The sequence below is a fragment of the Eubalaena glacialis genome, chromosome 6 (assembly GCF_028564815.1).
Source record: "Eubalaena glacialis isolate mEubGla1 chromosome 6, mEubGla1.1.hap2.+ XY, whole genome shotgun sequence".
Taxonomy (NCBI): domain Eukaryota; kingdom Metazoa; phylum Chordata; class Mammalia; order Artiodactyla; family Balaenidae; genus Eubalaena; species Eubalaena glacialis.
In genome coordinates this window covers 72,613,455-72,630,840 of record NC_083721.1, presented here as the reverse complement: position 1 = coordinate 72,630,840, position 17,386 = coordinate 72,613,455, and the positions used below count along the sequence as shown (strand labels likewise).

At 40.5% G+C, this 17,386-nt stretch overlaps 1 protein-coding gene across 6 annotated transcripts in view; it reads right to left on the bottom strand.

Annotated features, from left to right (window-relative positions):
• RUBCN (rubicon autophagy regulator) overlaps positions 1–17,386 on the bottom strand; it is a 64,380-nt gene that overhangs the window by 44,073 nt on the left and 2,921 nt on the right. For 2 of the 6 annotated variants that reach the window (XM_061194294.1, XM_061194298.1), the window contains exon 1: positions 11,355–11,613. The exons of 3 other annotated variants lie outside the window; for them this stretch is intronic. In XM_061194294.1, coding sequence (XP_061050277.1) covers positions 11,355–11,419 — 65 coding nt within the window. In that variant the 5' untranslated portion in view covers positions 11,420–11,613. Of the gene's footprint in view, positions 1–11,354; positions 11,614–17,386 lie in introns of those variants that run through there. One more of the 6 variants, XM_061194299.1, reaches the window with a different exon arrangement.

Genomic DNA, 17,386 nt, shown 5'->3' with positions numbered 1-17,386 from the left:
GACTACATTCTTTGAAGAGGAACAGTAATTGCTTAAGCAACTCAAATAAGCATACCCAAGGAAAAAGTTTCCCTAAATGCCAACTCAGTCTTAGGCTTGCCAAATCACAATTAGAAGTAACACTCAGGTTAAAACAGTAAAGTTATAAGCAAACGTTATTTTTTAAAGAAGTGTTATACCATATAACTAATATAAAACTAATCACTAAAAATAAGTGAAATCAATAGTAAATAAATAGTAAATACTGTGCAATTGTAAAATGAGATTCAATGCAAGAAATATATATTGGCCTATCTTCCACCCCCAAGACTCTTTTTAGTAATAAAAGGAAACAGCTTCAACTTATTAGCATATCCCATCTACAGTATGCCAGTTATCTGCATTGGAATGTGGTATCTACCTGAGACCAGAGTTGAAGGTCAGGTTGTCCCAAGGCAGGTAATGATTTGATCCCTGAAATGTGAGGAGAGGTATGTGATATCCATATGTGGAATATCATGAAACCATTAAAATTTTTGATTAGGAACAATTTCCAAAGCTAATGAAAGTATGTAAAAGTATAAAAAGCAGAAGGTAAAATTATATTTATGATCTTAACATAAATATACTGAGAGAAATAGTGATATGTTAATAGTGGTTACTTTTGGTTATATAAGGGGAATATAGAGAAGAGAGGAACTATCTCGGCCTTCCTTGAGGCTAGCAATTAAAGAAAGGTCAATAATATGAACAAAGTTAGTGAACCAGAAGCTGGAAAATACCATAAAGGATTTTTTAAATATTCAAGTATCAAAGGCATCTTATGCTGAAAGATTGTGGTCAGGCAAGCACCTAGGACTTTTAATGCCAGAAAGCACTTCCTGGAAAGAAGTAATGGGTTCATTCTTAAAGTAGGGAAAAACCTAATTCGGGAAATAATTTTTTTAAATAAATTGTATTTATTTTATTTATTTATTTTTGGCTGAGTTGGGTCTTCGTTGCTCTGCACGGGCTTTCTCCAGTTGCGGCGAGCGGGGGCTACTCTTCCTTGCGGCGCGGGTGCTTCTCATTGCAGTGGTTTCTCTTGCCGCGGAGCACAGGTTCTAGGTGCACGGACTTCAGTAGTTGTGGCACGCGGGCTCAGTAGTTGTGGCTCATGGGCTTTAGAGCGCAGGCTCAGTAGTTGTGGCGCACAGGCCGAGTTGCTTCGTGGCATGTGGGATCTTCCTGGACTAGGGATCGAACCCATGTCCCCTGCATTAGCAGATGGATTTTTAACCACTGCGCCACCAGGGAAGTCCCGGGAAATAATTATTGGTAACACTGAGGTAGCAAGAAACTACCACGTTTAATTGCCTTTAACTTTCTTCTTAACTGGCTCCATATTTTCTGTTTTTAGTTATACAGTTTTTAACTTGTAGAGTATGTAGTATATTTATGATGCTTTTCAAATAAACAATCTGCTTACAGAAAAAACATACTTGACTCTATTATACAGCTCTCAGCTCTGGGGCACTTAGGAGAACCTAACCATTGGCAGTTCCATCCCTTTAGCAGTTGACAGCAGAATCTCAAAAGTCTAGGAGGGAACCTCAATGCCTAAGAATCTCAATGTCTAGAAGGCATGCTTTGTAACTTTATACCTATTCAACAAATGCTTCACCAATCATACTAAATTTTAATGATACTAAATTTCTTGAATTTCAACAATGGGTACATTTAACAAAAGGTAGAAAAATCCCTTTTGTCAGAAACCTTACCATTGATGATATGCAAACTCCTTAGTACGGAGTTCAAAAATTCTCCATCCTGCTCAGTACTCCTCAACTTGAATTCAGTCTCTCTCTCTCTACCACATGCAAACATGCTAACCTCATACCTACTCTCATGACTGTATCCATGGAGACCTTTCCACTTGGAATGATTCTCTTCTTGTCCCATTCAGGGATTAAGGTTCAGCTCTAGTACAATTTTCTCCCAAGAAGTTCTAAATAATCTGACCTGCTACAACTTTTTTGTTAGAAACTCCATAACACATGCTGTCAATACACCATTCCTCCTGATAATAATCTTTAAAAAAAAAAAACCAAAACATTGTTATTTACCAGTATGTGGTTGATTTCCTTAAGGAGAAGGACCATGGTTTTTCTATTTCCTTTTTTTTTTTAATATTTATTTATTTATTTATTTGGTTGTGCCAGGTCTTAGTTGCGGCAGGCAGGCAGGCTCTTTAGTTGCAGCTCACCAGCTCCTTAGTTGTGGCGTGCAAACTCTTAGTTGTGGCATGCATGTGGGATCTAGTTCCCTGACCAGGGATCGAACCCAGGTCCCCAGCATTGGGAGTGTGGAGTCTTAACCTCTGCGCCACCAGGGAAGTCCCTCTATTTCTTTTGTATTTTATATTTTAATAAGCAGAGAGAAAATGTCATTCAGTGGAAAGAGAACAAGCTTCACGGTCAGGCCAACCTGAATTTGAATCCTAGCTCTGCACAAACTAGCTGTACATCCTTGGGCAAGCCATTAAACTCTTTAAGCTTCAGTTCCCTCATCTGCAAGATGGAGAGAACAACTACTTCATAAAGGAGTGTAATTGATAATCTACAGAAAGCACCACCATCAAGCAAATAATAGTAGTATTACTTCCCTTTTCTCTGTCCTTTTCCTTTGAACTTCCATTGCATAAATCTAATAAATCCAATTAAATCAGAAGGGGTACCTAGTATAAAGCCTCTTACCCATTCTGCTTCAGAGAAAATTTGGGATTGGACAGTTTGTGACATAATTAAGACTAGTCACAGTGCTCCACCTACAAAGAATATCTTCACTGAATTTAAACTAGGGTCAAATCTCTTCTTAGCACAGGTTCCAAGGCCCTGTTTATGTTCATGGTGCTCTCACTGAAGCAGGATAGCCGGAAAGACTTCCTCAACATTGGATGACCTTGTATCTAACAGAGAATCAAATCTGCTTACTGGATAGAATGAAAGAAACTTATAAGGTTTTACTGCAAAAAAATAGGGTTGATTTTGTGAGTCATATAAGAAAGCCTATCTCGTTACCTTACAGTCACACCTTATGTTGTCTGGGTAGAAGAGTGCTTTACAAGCAAGGTAAAGGAGGCATACACCACCACTCTAATAGCAAAGGCAAAGGAGGAAAGACACTGCCTCAGTTGCCTCAGTTTTAGGGAGACTATTTTAAAGTAAAAGATGACCATCATTAGAACTAAAACTAAACTATCTCAAAAACTGCTGAGGAAAGAAAACAGCAAGAGAACATTATAGAAATCATTTTTAAAAGATGACAGAATTAAGACCCAACAGATATGAGATAAAAATAAGTGTCAATGGAATAAACTCAACTATTTAAAACAAAACAGCCAATCAAACAAAAAAGTAGGAGGAAACTATATTAATATCAAGGTTGTATTCAAGGCAAGAATCATTTAAAAAGACAAAGAGGGAATAATGAAGATATAGCTCTCATTAGTTTTTATGTATCTAATAAGATGGCCTCAAAATATATCAATCAAAACAACACACACACACACACACACACACACACACACACACAGGGGAAACAAAAACTGCAGAAAACAAAAAGAAAAATGGGGACTTCCCTGGTGGTCCAGTGGGTTGCTCCCAACACAGGAGGCCCGGGTTCGATCCGTGGTCAGGGAACTAGATCCTGAATGCCACAACTGCATGCCATAACTAAGAAGTCCGCATGCCACAACTAAAGATCCCACGTGCCACAACGAAGAACCAGCACAGCCAAAATAAATAAATAAGTAAATAAATAATAAAAAGAAAAATGGAAATGGAAAAGAAAAAACAATGGTAATGGGAGATCATGAAAACCAATAGTAAAAAAGTGATTAGAAGAGCTGAATAATATATAATTAATAAGGTTGTTCTATAACATCTAGAAAACTACACCCTGAAGAACACATTTTTAAAGCACACATACAACAGTCACAAAAATTGGCCTTGCACTAAGGCATACGCATAAGAAAAGTCAATAGATCCTCAAAAGTAGAAGTAGTACAGACATATTCTCCAGCCAGAAAGCAATCAAACAGTGAGCAAATAACAAAAGTAGAACAAAACAAATAGAAAAAAAAAAAAAAACCCTTGGAAAATCTAAAACTCTCAAAGGACTCTTTAGGAGGTTAGGAGGCAAAAATAAATTCATGGTCTTGGAGGGAGGTGGGTGAAGAGGAATGGCAATATGACTATTACTGCTTTCTTCTCAAAAGTATCCCAATGAGAGAGCTCACTGGGAGACTGTCTGAGAACCCTTAAGAAATTATGGGATTCTGCTGTTTTCTAGTCAAAAATCAATCATCTCTCAGTCCTACAATCCAGCAGGGTTCCTGTGAGTTTCACTGGCAAAGGATATGGCCCCACAAACTTGGAGAGATAGTTTGCCAAGTTCCTATTTACTCACTACTACTGATGACTTCCTTTAATAATCTTCTCTCCTCCTAATCAAGTGCAGTTTACACTTCAAGTGAGGCTGATCCAGAGGAACTAAAAACACGTAAGCATGCTGCAGTTCTTTCCTGAAAAATGCAGATTTAAATCTACAGCAGTATTGTTCAATTGAACTTTCTGTGATGCTGGAAATGTTCTGTATCTGTGCTGTCCAATATGGCAGCCACTAGCCACTGTGGCCATTAAGCACTTGAAGTCTGTGCAGTGTGACTAAAGAACTGAAATTTTAAAATTTTATTTAATTTTAATTAATTTAGACTTAAATTACCACAGGTGTCTGAGTGGCTATCATGTTGGACAGAGCTGGTCTATAAATACCAAGGCAGGTTGTTTATGGAGGAAAGATTACAAAACAAAATAAAAAACAGGAAAAAAATTCCATTTATGCAAGAAGTGATAAAGCAGCTATAAAAAAGCAGAAACAGCTGTGGGGAGGGTAGATACTTAGAAAAGCTTCAGCTTATGGTTCCTGCTATCAGCTGATACACCTCCGGCTTCTGGGTTCTGACAATAGCATTTTCCCCAAAAGCTTCAAGAGTATGTTTTTGGGGGGAGGGGCGGGGGGGGCAGCGCGGGGGGGAGGGAGAGTTGTACTAATAATTGGAGTAGCGGTTTGGATTGCTCAAAAATCATGTGATCCTCTTGCTTTGCTACCAGTGCTGCCAGAGCATGGTCAAAGGAAAAAGGGAACGAAAGCGAGGAAGGAGAAAATGAAAATTACGTGAAAAAGTGAAAAATGAATAAACAGAAAGGGAAAAACAGAGGCCCTTTCAATAGCAACAGCACCAATGACACCTGCCCAACCATAAGAAGCATGACCAAATTTTACCATTTTCATTCCTTGAGCAAATATTCAGTGAACACCAACCATATGTCAGGCACTGTGCTAGGCACCGGGCTTATGGTGGTTAAACAGGGAGAGTCCCCACCTCTCCGGATATTCAGAATGCAGTGGGGGAAAGGGGCACGTACATTAAAAAAATGCTATAGCGTGAGAAGTGCTGTAATAAGAGAGATAGAAAAGGGCAGGTCAATGATGACTTCTAAAGGAGCATTATTTAAAGGACGACTAAGAGCTCTCCAGGCAAAGAAGGAGGTAATGCAGGGAATTTAGAGGAGCAAGTATCAGAATGGTGAGGAAGGAGATGTGAGAGTGAGTGAATGCCATGGTTTTGTAACTGGAAACTTCATACTGAATACCAGGGAAGTTTTGACTTTCTATTTTCAAAGAAATCACTGAACATTTCTGAGCAAAATACTAGAGTAACTTTGCTTCTGAAAAATTAAGCTGGTAGCAATGTGGAAGCTGCTTGGAATAGGGGGACTGGGCTCAGATTGGGAGCTTAGTCAGGAGGCTACTGAGAGAATCCACAATGAGAAATAATAAAGGCTTTAGCGAATAATTTTGTTTATATCTGCCCAGAATTCATGTCCCTTTCTTTTGGTAACAGAATACTGATTTTTCACAGGGGAATCACTCCTCTGGCACTTAATCTGGTCCATGAAGTCCCAAGAAAATATCACCCTACCCTAGGATCCAGGGTTGGGCATATAACTTAGGCCTGACTGAGCAACATATTCCATACCCTGATTACAAGAACAGGAACATAAGTCAGTCCAAAAAGAGTCAGCCCCAGAATTTTCACTTTTGCTATACCTATGGGGATTGCTTTTGTCTTCTCTTTGGTTGGATTGCTAAACTTGAAGTCGCCAAGGGTTATCCTGTAGAAAAATCTGCTACTTCCCTGGTGGCGCAGTGGTTAAGAGTCCGCCTGCCAATGCAGGGGACATGGGTTCGATCCCTGGTCCAGGAAGATCCAGGGCAGAGCAACTAAGCCCAGGCACCACAATTACTGAGCCTGTGCTCTAGAGCCCACGAGCCACAACTACTGCAGCCCGCGCACCTAGAGCCCGCGGTCCGCAACAAGAGAAGACACCACGATGAGAAGTCTGCACGCTGCAACGAAGAGTAGCCCTCGCTCGCCGCAACTAGAGAAAGCCCGCACGCAGCAACAAGACCCAACGCAGCCAAAAATAAATAAATAAAATAAAATGTAAAAATTTTTAAAAAAAGAAAAAAAAAGAAAAAATCTGCCTGAGAATGAAGCCAACACATTGAGAAAAGGAGCACACAGACAGGGACAAACTTTTTTTTTTTTTTTTTTAACATCTTTATTGGAGTATAATTGCTTTACAATGGTGTGTTAGTTTCTGCTTTATAACAAAGTGAATCAGTTATACATATACTTATATCCCCATATCTCTTCCCTCTTGCGTCTCCCTCCCTCCCACGCTCCCTATCCCACCCCTCTAGTGGGTCACAAAGCACCAAGCTGATCTCCCTGTGCTATGTGGCTGCTTCCCACTAGCTATCGGTTTTACATTTGGTAGTGCGTATATGTCCATGCCACTCTCTCACTTTGAGGGACAAACTTTTGTTTAAGCACCTACATTTGGTCATTCCTGAAGCAATACCACTCCCTGGATTTTTCGATAATATAAGGCAATATATTTGGAAACGGAGGGAAAAAAAAAAAGGCTTCAAGAGAAAAATCAGAAACAGAACTCACTGGACCTGTGACTGCCTGGGTATGGGAAATGAAGAAGAGGGAAGTATCAAATTTCACTCTGAGGTTTCTGGCTTGGTTGACTGAATGGAAAACACTATTAACTGAGATAGAGATCAGAGGAGGAAAAGGTTTTGGTCAATAGAATGAGCTCAGTTTGGAGACACAAAAAAGTACGTTAATACTTGAATTCTGACTCTATCTGACTCACTGTACCAGGAAAACTGTGGAAGTAGTTGGGTTCCAAGCTCAGAAGTAGATTGCATAGCCCAAGGCAGCTGAGGGTGACAGAGCAATGCAAGAAGAATCATTCCTTTAATTGTTTAGCAGTTTCACCAGACAAACTCCAAATAATTGGCATTTAGGAAACCCTAGGAAAAGTGAAGTATCATCCCTGAGCATTACAGCATTTTGCTAGTGATGACTAGCTACATGGAAAACAATAGGGGAATCTATGACATTCCACTCCAAGGATGAAGTTAAAAGCTAGGCCAACACCCCAGTCCCCAGTGTGTTCAACTCGGATAAAGGAGCCACAGAAGGAGGAAGAGCAAGCAATGATACCATTGAAAACAGCAACTGGAAGAGCACCCACTAACCTTATTTCAAGAAAACTGGGGAGGAGACGGAAGTAGACATTTTTTGCACTCAGTACAATCAGGCGCTCTGTGAGGAGCTTTATGCACATTATGTTATTGAATCCTCACAACTTACCAGTCAGGAAGGCATCATTCTTCCCACTCAGACAAGATAAGCCAAGTTAAGCAGTAGAGCTAGAATTCAAATGCAGATCTACCTGGATATAAAGATTATGCACATTTCACTACATCAACTGCTTTCAGAAAATAACTGAGCAGTTTTATCCTTCATTATATATTAAAAAAAAAAAATGATGCCATCTCATCAAGATGTCTTCTGAATTGGGTGTTTTACGGGCCATAGAAGGGTTAGGTTTGCAGTGACCCAGCCACAGTGCCTCAATTCTCAGGCACAAGGCATGTATTTTATTTACCATTTGACTATCTCGAACTAAGGAGGCCATCAGTGCCATGAAGTCCCATTAAATAACACATTCTGAGTTAACTAGCCACCCACAGAGAGTTGGCTATGGCAACAGTATGAGTGATTTTGCGGGGATAATCCCACTACTGAAATTAAGTTTTGACTAAAGTTCCTTGGTTAAGAGGCAAGCATGGAAAGAATAACAGAAAAAGATACCTGCAAAGGAGTGGTCCTAATAGCCTTAAAATGACAGGCAAAGAATGCTATAAAATTCATTACCTTATACATTTCTTTGTCCCAGTATATTAGCATAGTGAGAGGTAGTATAGTGTAGGTATTAAAACTAGAGCCAGATTGCCTGGGTTTGAATCCCAGTTCCACCAAGGATTTACTGTATGACCTTGGCAAGTTATTTATCCTGTCTATGTCTCAGCTCCCTCAGCTGTCAAATGGTGATAATATATTGAATAGTACCTATCTCACCCAGTTGTTATGAGAATTAAATAATACTTGTAAGGCTCTTAAGCAATGCCTGGCACGTAGTAAATAAGTGTTTGTTAAATATATTAAATAAATAAATAACTCAGCTAGATGGGGAGGAATTTGAATTTCCAACCCAGCCTCTCCCACATGAACTGGTAGAGGAAAATAAAAACAATCCTAAAATTTGTTTAGAATGTATATAGGACCTTTTACATGAAGCATTTCACAGACATCTGGAGGAAGAATAAGTAGCCAAATATACATAAGCAGAAACTGAAACATGGAAAAGGGAAGTAAGATGTTCAGTTTCACTGAACACATCATTCACAAGTCTTGGGCAGGAACGCCAAGGTCCTGTCGGCCCAGGTTTTGTACAGCAGGCCACAGGCTAACTGTGCACATAAAAGAGGAGTCACCCTTTAAAACAGCCAGGTCTTCACTCAGGTACAACATCTCATTAATTTTCCCCTGTTGATATTTTCTCAGAGGTAAATATTCCACCTCCAGTCTTTGGATCCCAGCTGCTCCTGAGACTCTAATTATATCTGAATATTTTTAAAAGTCAAGAAAGACTTCCTTAAATGTAAGGCCAGACACTATAAAACTCTTAGAGGAAAACAAAGGCAGAACACTCTTATGACATAAATCACATCAAGATCCTTTTTGACTCACCTCCTACAGAAATGGAAGTAAAAACAAAAATAAACAAATGGAACCTAATGAAACTTAAAAGCTTTTGAACAGCAAAGGAAACCATAAACAAGACGAAAAGACAACCCTCAGAATGGGAGAAAATATTTGCAAACAAAGCAGCTGACAAAGGATTAATCTCCAAAATATACAAGCAGCTCATGCAGCTCAATATCAAAAAAAACCCCAACCCAATCCAAAAATGGGCAGAAGACCTAAATAGACATTTCTCCAAAGAAGATATAGATTGCCAACAAACACGTGAAAGGATGCTCAACATCACTAATCACTAGAGAAATGCAAGTCAAAACTACAATGAGGTATCACCTCACACCAGTCAGAATGGCCATCATCAAAAACGCTACAAACAATAAATGTCGGAGAGGGTGTGGAGAAAAGGGAACCCTCTCCCACTGTTGGTGGGAATGTAAATTGATGAAGCCACTATGGAGAACAGTATGGACGTTCCTTAAAAAACTAAAAATAGAACTACCATACGATCCAGCAATCCCACTACTGGGCATATACCCTGAGAAAACCATAATTCAAAAAGAGTCATGTACCACAATGTTCACTGCAGCACTATTTACAACAGCCAGGACATGGAAGCAACCTAAGTGTCCATTGACAGATGAATGGATAAAGAAGATGTGGCACATATATACAATGGAATATTACTGAGCCATAAAAAGAAACGAAATTGAGTTATTTGTAGTGACGTGGATGGACCTAGAGTCTGTCATACAGAATGAAGTAAGTCAGAAAGAGAAAAACAAATACCGTATGCTAACACATATATATGGAAACTAACAAAAAAAAATGGTTCTGAAGAACCTAGGGACAGGACAGGAATAAAGACGCAGATGTAGAGACTGGACTTGAGGACACGGGGAAGGGGAAGGGGAAGGGGAAGGGGAAGGGGAAGGGGAAGGGGAAGCTGGGACAAAGTGAGAGAGGGGCATGGACATATACACACTACCAAATGTAAAATAGATAGCTAGCGGGAAGCAGCCGCATAATACAGGGAGATCAGCATAGAACACGGAGATCAGCTCCGTGCTTTGCGACCCCCTAGAGGGGTGGGATAGGGAGGGTGGGAGGGAGATTCGAGAGGGAGGGGATATGGGGATATATGTATACGTATAGCTGATTCACTTTGTTATACAGCAGAAACTAACACAACAATGTAAAGCAATTATAATTCAATAAAGATGTTAAAAAAAAAAGACTTCCTTAACCCACATTTCTGCTCTATGATGTCCCTTCCAGATTCTTAAGAGGTTAAGACCAGAGTTATTAATGAAGCAACCCCTACATAGGAGTAGTACCTCTACAGAGTCCAAGCCACCATTCGGTCAAAGTAGTTTTTAAAATCTTAAATTCTCTAATTTCTAGAAGGTATGAACTCGATAACAACAGTTTCATATAAATAAATGGGAAATTGCTTAGCTGCATTGTGGGGAAGGAGTGAAGGGTTTAAGGATGAAAAGGAAACGACAGGGAGGTCCTGTTACTCTCTAACAGGGATCCAGCTTTGACAAAGGGCACGCACGCAATTTCTAGTCCCACTAGCAAGCCCCCATCCCCATTCCACTGCCATTACAATCGCCCACTTTCATCCGCAGGCCCTTCTTCACACTCATCTTTCCTAAGCTTCTTTCTAGGCCACTCATAATGCCTAACCTTTGCTCCCAGAAATTCTTACTTCAACCTTCTTAATATTGGCCCGAATTGCTGTCACCGCAAGTTTCAGTCGGGGCACCCGACTTGTCCCCTTGTCCCCTACTGCTATCTATAGACCCTGGCCTATGAAATCTCACTACATCACCTCTCAATATCCACCTCCTCTCCAGCAGCCTTGGATCTGAGCTTCACCCACTTCTGCCCACTCCCCAAGCCCCCGCCCTCAACATACCCTAGGCCCCTCCTTCACCCTCACTAAGCCCGTTCCCTCGTCCGCCCTATCCACGCCCTGCGCGTCCCTCCTTTCAGAATTTCTTCCCAAACAAGTTGTCCACAGTTGCCCTCATGTCTGTCGCGCCCGGCAGGTCTCCCCGTGCTCTCCGAGCCCTCTCAAGCCTCCCGGGACTTCAGCGCATCCATCCGCCCGCGACTCCCCGGCCCCTTCCCAGCCCACCTGCTCTCCTCCGGCAAGCCCTCCTCGCAGCCGCCAAGCTCCATTCCCGCGCCCTCTGCCCGCATCCGGGGCTGCGACGTCGCCTCTTCTCTTAAGAGAGGCGTCCCCGTCGCTTCGCCCCTCAGGGCTCCCGGAGTCCCCCGGGAACCGAGGAGGCACCCACGGCCGGTGGGCTCAGAGTCATGCACTACAGCCGGGTGACAGCAAAGGCAGTGACTGCTGCCTCAGCTGCTGTTTCTAGCCCTGCCACCCCCGCTTCCGGCTCCAAGAACTACAACTCCCAGCAAGCACTTCGAAGGCCCGGCCGCTACCGGCATGCACCGCCCTATCCAATCAGAGGCTGCGCTCGCAGCGACTTCAGACCCTGGCGGCGAGCTTGCGGTAGTGCACCCGGCGGGGAGCCGGGGTCTGAAACGCTCAGCAACCCTGGTCTCCGGAGTTCGTACTGGTGTGGACCTTTACACACGCCTGTCACACATCACCCTTGGAGCCATACTCGGTCAGAGGTCTAGACTCGAAAATAACGCTGGTCTTAATCCTAGTACGATTAACCGCACTTTAGCCTACCCGGGTTTAACACCTGTTGGTGGTGTTTGGAGACCTCAAAAATTTTAATGAAGAACTCACAAACTCGGAAGAGCTCATGTCGCTTTGGGATCACAAACGAAGGGGAGGAGGCAAAAGCTTTGGGGAAAGGTTTCCTGGAGGACTGATGTCAGAGCAGAGTCTTTTAGGATGAGTATGAGTTAGCCTGGAGAAGAAGGGAAGAGAAGGCGAAGAGAGTAACACAGACATGAGGAAGCGGGTCTGGGAACAGCTGGTTCTGAGTAGTAATCAGAGCTGGGAAGAGGTGAGAAACAGGCAGACTAGATCCTGACGCCATTGTGAGTTTGGATTTTATCCTAAGAACAATTAGGAGCAAATCAAGAAGTGATTTGATCAAACCTGCTTAGAAAGCTACTTTTGACAATGTGGAGAGGTAATGGGGTATGTACTATGTTGGAGGGAAGGTCAAAAGAATGGATATGAGAAGAGGTTGGAAGTCCCTATAAAGGCCAAGTGTAATGCCAATGAGTGAAGTGAGCCAGTTGTCGGAGAATGGCAGAAACTCTCTGAACTGGAACCCCCATGCCTCATTCAAAAAGGAAAGTCTCATCTTAGCTATAGTTGAATGTTGCCAAATATTCTGATTTTTCAATAAAGCTGGAATCTGCATTTTTAAGTACAATTTCCAATTTCCAATTTTTAAAATATTGGCAACAATTTTTTAAAATGTAAACATTACACGGGCCAAAAAAAAAAAAATTCTGTAGGCTAAATGTGGACTTTGGGTTTGCAAGTCCAGGCCTAAACTTGGGCAGTGGCTGTAGGGAACAAGGAGGTTGGGATTAGAGCCATGGTAAGGCAACAGAATCAGCACTACTCTGTTAGGGAGAGATCTAGGTTAACTCCATAAAAACTAGTTACTCTGTTAAAAATAATACATGACTTTCAGAAATTTTCAAACTTGAGAAAACTTCTTTTGTGAATTAAAAGTGAAAGAGCCTTTTAATGCAAATTATGATTTCCAATTTCCATTTACATAAAAAATATTCTTATTCAAACTTTCTCATATTTTCCTACCAAAGGGTTATACTTTTTAACAAAGGGGCAGTGTTAGTTATTGGGATTTCAGTACCTTCCGTTTCTACAAATGTATGAACTTCATTTTTTGGCATATAGTATAATCCCAAATTAATGCCACATGATTTTAACATATATTTACATGAAAGTAAGTCAGCTTTTATCAGGAAATTCTAGAATTAAAATTGTAGTAAAAGTTCTAGAAAACAGGAATTTCCTCATATGTCCAAGACTGGGTTTACACTATTTTTTTCATTTTTATTTTTTTGGCCACACTGTGTGGCTTGTGGGGATCTTAGTTTCCCGACCAGGGATTGAACCCGGGCCCTCAGCAGTGAAAGCGAGGAGTCCCAACCACTGGACCACTAGGGAATTCCCTACACTTATTTTCTTTAAAGCAGTCAGTTAATAAGCATGACAATAACCTACACTAGCCATGTGCCCACTCCCCCATCCCATCCCTCTGCTTTCCGTCACCCCAGGTAGCCATATCCTAAATCCCATGTTTATAATTCCACTGCTTCTCTTTTAATATAGTTTCTTTGCATCTATCCATATTCCTAAAAATTATTATTTAAAAAATTTTTGTGTTCTAACTTTATAAAAAATGCTATTAAGCTGTATTTATTCTTTGAGGCCTTTTTTTTTGCTTAATATTACAAAAAGATTTATTTTTATTTATTTATTTTTATTTATTTATTTTTATTTATTTATTTTTGGCTGCATTGGGTCTTCACTGCTGCGCATGGGCTTTCTCTAGTTGTGGCGAGCAGGGGCTACTCTTCATTGCAGTGCACAGGCTTCTCATTGCGGTGGCTTCTCTTGTTGCGGAGCACGGGCTCTAGGTGCGCAGGCTTCAGTAGTTGCAGCATGCGGGCCCAACAGTTGCGGTGCACGGGCTGTAGAGTGCAGGCTCAGTAGTTGTGGCACACGGGCTTATTTGCTCCGCGGCATGTGGGATCTTCCCAGACCAGGGATCAAACCCATGTCCCTGCATTGGCAGGCGGATTTTTAATCACTGCGCCACCAGGGAAGTCCCAAAATTTATTTATATTGTGTATCACTATAATTCATTGATTTTGACTGCTATATAATAGTTCATTGTGTGAATACACCAGTTTATTCATGTTGCTTTCCACTGATGAGCATTTGGGTTGTTTCCAGGTTTTTGCTATTGTAAACAGCGCTGCTATGAATATTCTTTTACGTGTCACCTCTTGTACCTAAGCAAGGGTTTCTCCTGGGTACATACCTAGAAGTGGAATTGCCAGGTCATAGGGTTATTGTCTGTTCTAGCTTTTGTTTTGAGTGATGGGTTTGTAGGTGCACAATTTTAAAAATAACTAGGGGCCTTCCCTGGTGGTCCAGTGGGTAAGACTCCACGCTACCAACGCAGGGGGCCTGGGTTCGATCCCTGGTTGGGGAACTAGATCCCGCATGCATGCCGCAACTAAGACCCGGAGCAGCCAAAATAAATAAATAATAAATAAATAAATATTAAAAGTTATTAAAAATTAGTTATGAAACCATAACTAATTATAATCAGTTATTTAAAATAACTAACAAATGAAAATGGGTCATGCTTGGAAAATGATGAGAGTATATCATGAACCAAGGATTGTGATTAACCCAATTTTGTGCATCTGGGATCCAAATGCAAAAGGTCAAAAATGCAAGACTATCTAGCATCAGGGTTCAATAGTGTCACATAAACGTAATGGCCTTACTTAGCAACTGCTTGCTGAATTAATATTTTAAAAGTCAAAAAATCTAAAGAACTTTATTGATCTTGATTAATCTGTTTGTTTTCAAGATTTACCAAGATGCAATTTTTATACAAATGGTAGTTGGTCCTAGAGTACCACTGGCAGAAAGCAAATTTCACTCAATAATCATTTATTCAAATAACAGATTTTTAAAGCTCATGACACTTATTTGCCAAAAGTTTGGTTTTAAGAAATAGTCTTCTTGGATATATTCAACAAATATCAATTATAGTCATGAATATTTTCTTTTTATTATATTCACTAAAATTATTCTTAGCAGCATTTTTTAAAATATTAAAAATTTTAACGCTAAGGGATGTCGCCCACTTGCCAAGTCAAAAGCAATTTGAGCATCAAAATGAGTTAGTTCATGATATGTCTACATATCTACATTCTTTTCAAAGGTAAGCATGACCCTTACACTCTGCACCCCTTTGCTTTTCAGAAGAGAATTTTTGAAAATGAAATGAGTCTGTGAATTTCTACGGAAACGTATATGTATATATAAATAAGTATGCAAATAAATAAATAAATAGAAAAAGGAAGGAAGAAAAGGGGTGGGGAGGTAAAGCTCTTTTCACAGTAGAATGTCAGCTTATGAATGTAGAGGAATGATAGTGTTAGAAAATCACTATTTTGTAGCCACCATCATAATAATTGATTCAGGCAAGAATCATCAATGGACGCTAAAGCCGTCAGTGAAATTTGTTCCGAAACAGAATATTTACACAGTCTCGAACCATCTCCCCAAAGATTACTTATTCATTATATATGGGGGGAAAAGTATCTTTACAATGAAGAAATCTGGCAGACATCACCTTAACCAAGTGACTAAAGATCACCAATAGGACAAAATGACATCATGTGCCTTCTGATGTTAAGTACTGAGAATGAGCCAACATCACTTAGGTAGTATCCTTGACAAAAGTGAATAACTCAAATCTAATCATAGGCTGACAATAAGACAAAACCAAATTGAAGGACAAGCTATGCACCAATGCCTTCAATCTTCAAAAATGTAAATATCATAAAAGACTAAGAAAGGCTGACAAACTTTTTATGATGAAAGGAGACAAAAGAGGCAGGACAAAGAAATGCAACATATGAAACTGAACTGGATCCTAGATTGGAAAAAAAAATTGTTACAAAGGATAATTATTTATTAGGATAGTTGGCAAAATTTGAATATGGACTATACGTCAGAGAATAGAACTGCATCAATGTTAAATTCCTGAATTTGATCATTTTACCTTTGTTATATAAAAGAATATACTTAGAGATATATTCTATAGAGTCATGATGTATGCAACTTACTCTCAGATTGTCCAACAGCATGAGGAGCCTAGAATCCTGGCTCTTCAGAGCCTTCCTAGACTACCAATCTATCTATTGCAAGTTGAGGAAATTGAAGATATATATATATTTTTTGTAATTTATTTTATTTATTTATTTTTGGTTGCGATGGGTCTTCATTGCTGCACGCAGGCTTTCTCTAGTTGCGGTGAGCAGGGTCTACTTTTCACTGTGGTGCACGGGCTTCTCTTTGTGGTGGTTTCTCTTGTTGCGGAGCACAGGCTCCAGGTGCGCGGGCTGCAGTAGTTGTGGCACGTGGGCTCAGTAGTTGTGGCTCACGGGTTCTAGAGCGCAGGCTCAGTAGTTGTAGCACACGGGCTTAGTTGCTCTGTGGCATGTGGGATCTTCCTGGACCAGGGCTCAAACCCGTGTCCCCTGCATTGGCAGGTGGATTCTTAACCACTACGCCACCAGCAAAGTCCGAAGATATATTTTTTTAAAAGAAACAATCTTTACATAACTAGGGGGAAATTGTGTGATTTATGTAAATTTGTGTAGCTTTAGAAAATCCCACAATTAGTCATTCAGTGAATTGACCTAGAACCTTTGGTTGACAGGACCCCTGCCCTGCCCAGAGAAGACAAGGCCTAATAAGGAGTGGGCTAGAGGTCCAACCTCTGAGCCCAGGAAGAATTCCCCTTCAAGTTCCCCTGTCTATCCAAGCAGGTTACCTGCTAGTCAGAGAAAACTGAGGGCCAGGGACCTGGAGACTAGTAATGCCTCCAGCTATGCTTGCTATCCTGCGTGTCATGTCCTCGGCTGTAACACTGTACTGTGTAGCACAGTGTCTTGCCCAGAGTAGGGACTCAAACTCTGTTTGAATACATGAATGAATGAATCCTGAGATTAAAAGGCAGAAGACTGGAACAGCTATAAACACTTAAAACAAAAGAAAAGGGCAACATAAAAGAGAAAGAGGAAGCTGTAGCAAGGTGGCAAGAAAAGCTACCACAGCAGAAAACAGTGGCAAAGGGGGTAATGAGAAGAATTGAGCAGAAAAGAGAAGAAAAACTGTACTGTACATACAAGTAGCTTAAGGGAGTTAGGTATAATAATAATAGTCATACCTAATACATACTATAACCACATATAATACAAATTATACCTAGCTCCCTTATTATTCCAGTGTAATACAAACTACATCAACATACGAATTCTAAAAATACTCTTCTGAAAAGCAAAAGAGCTGATACCAAAATCAGGCACAGACATTACAAGAAAAGGAAATCACACATCAATATCACTCATGAAAAAAGAAACAATATCCTTGACAAAATATTAGCAAACCAA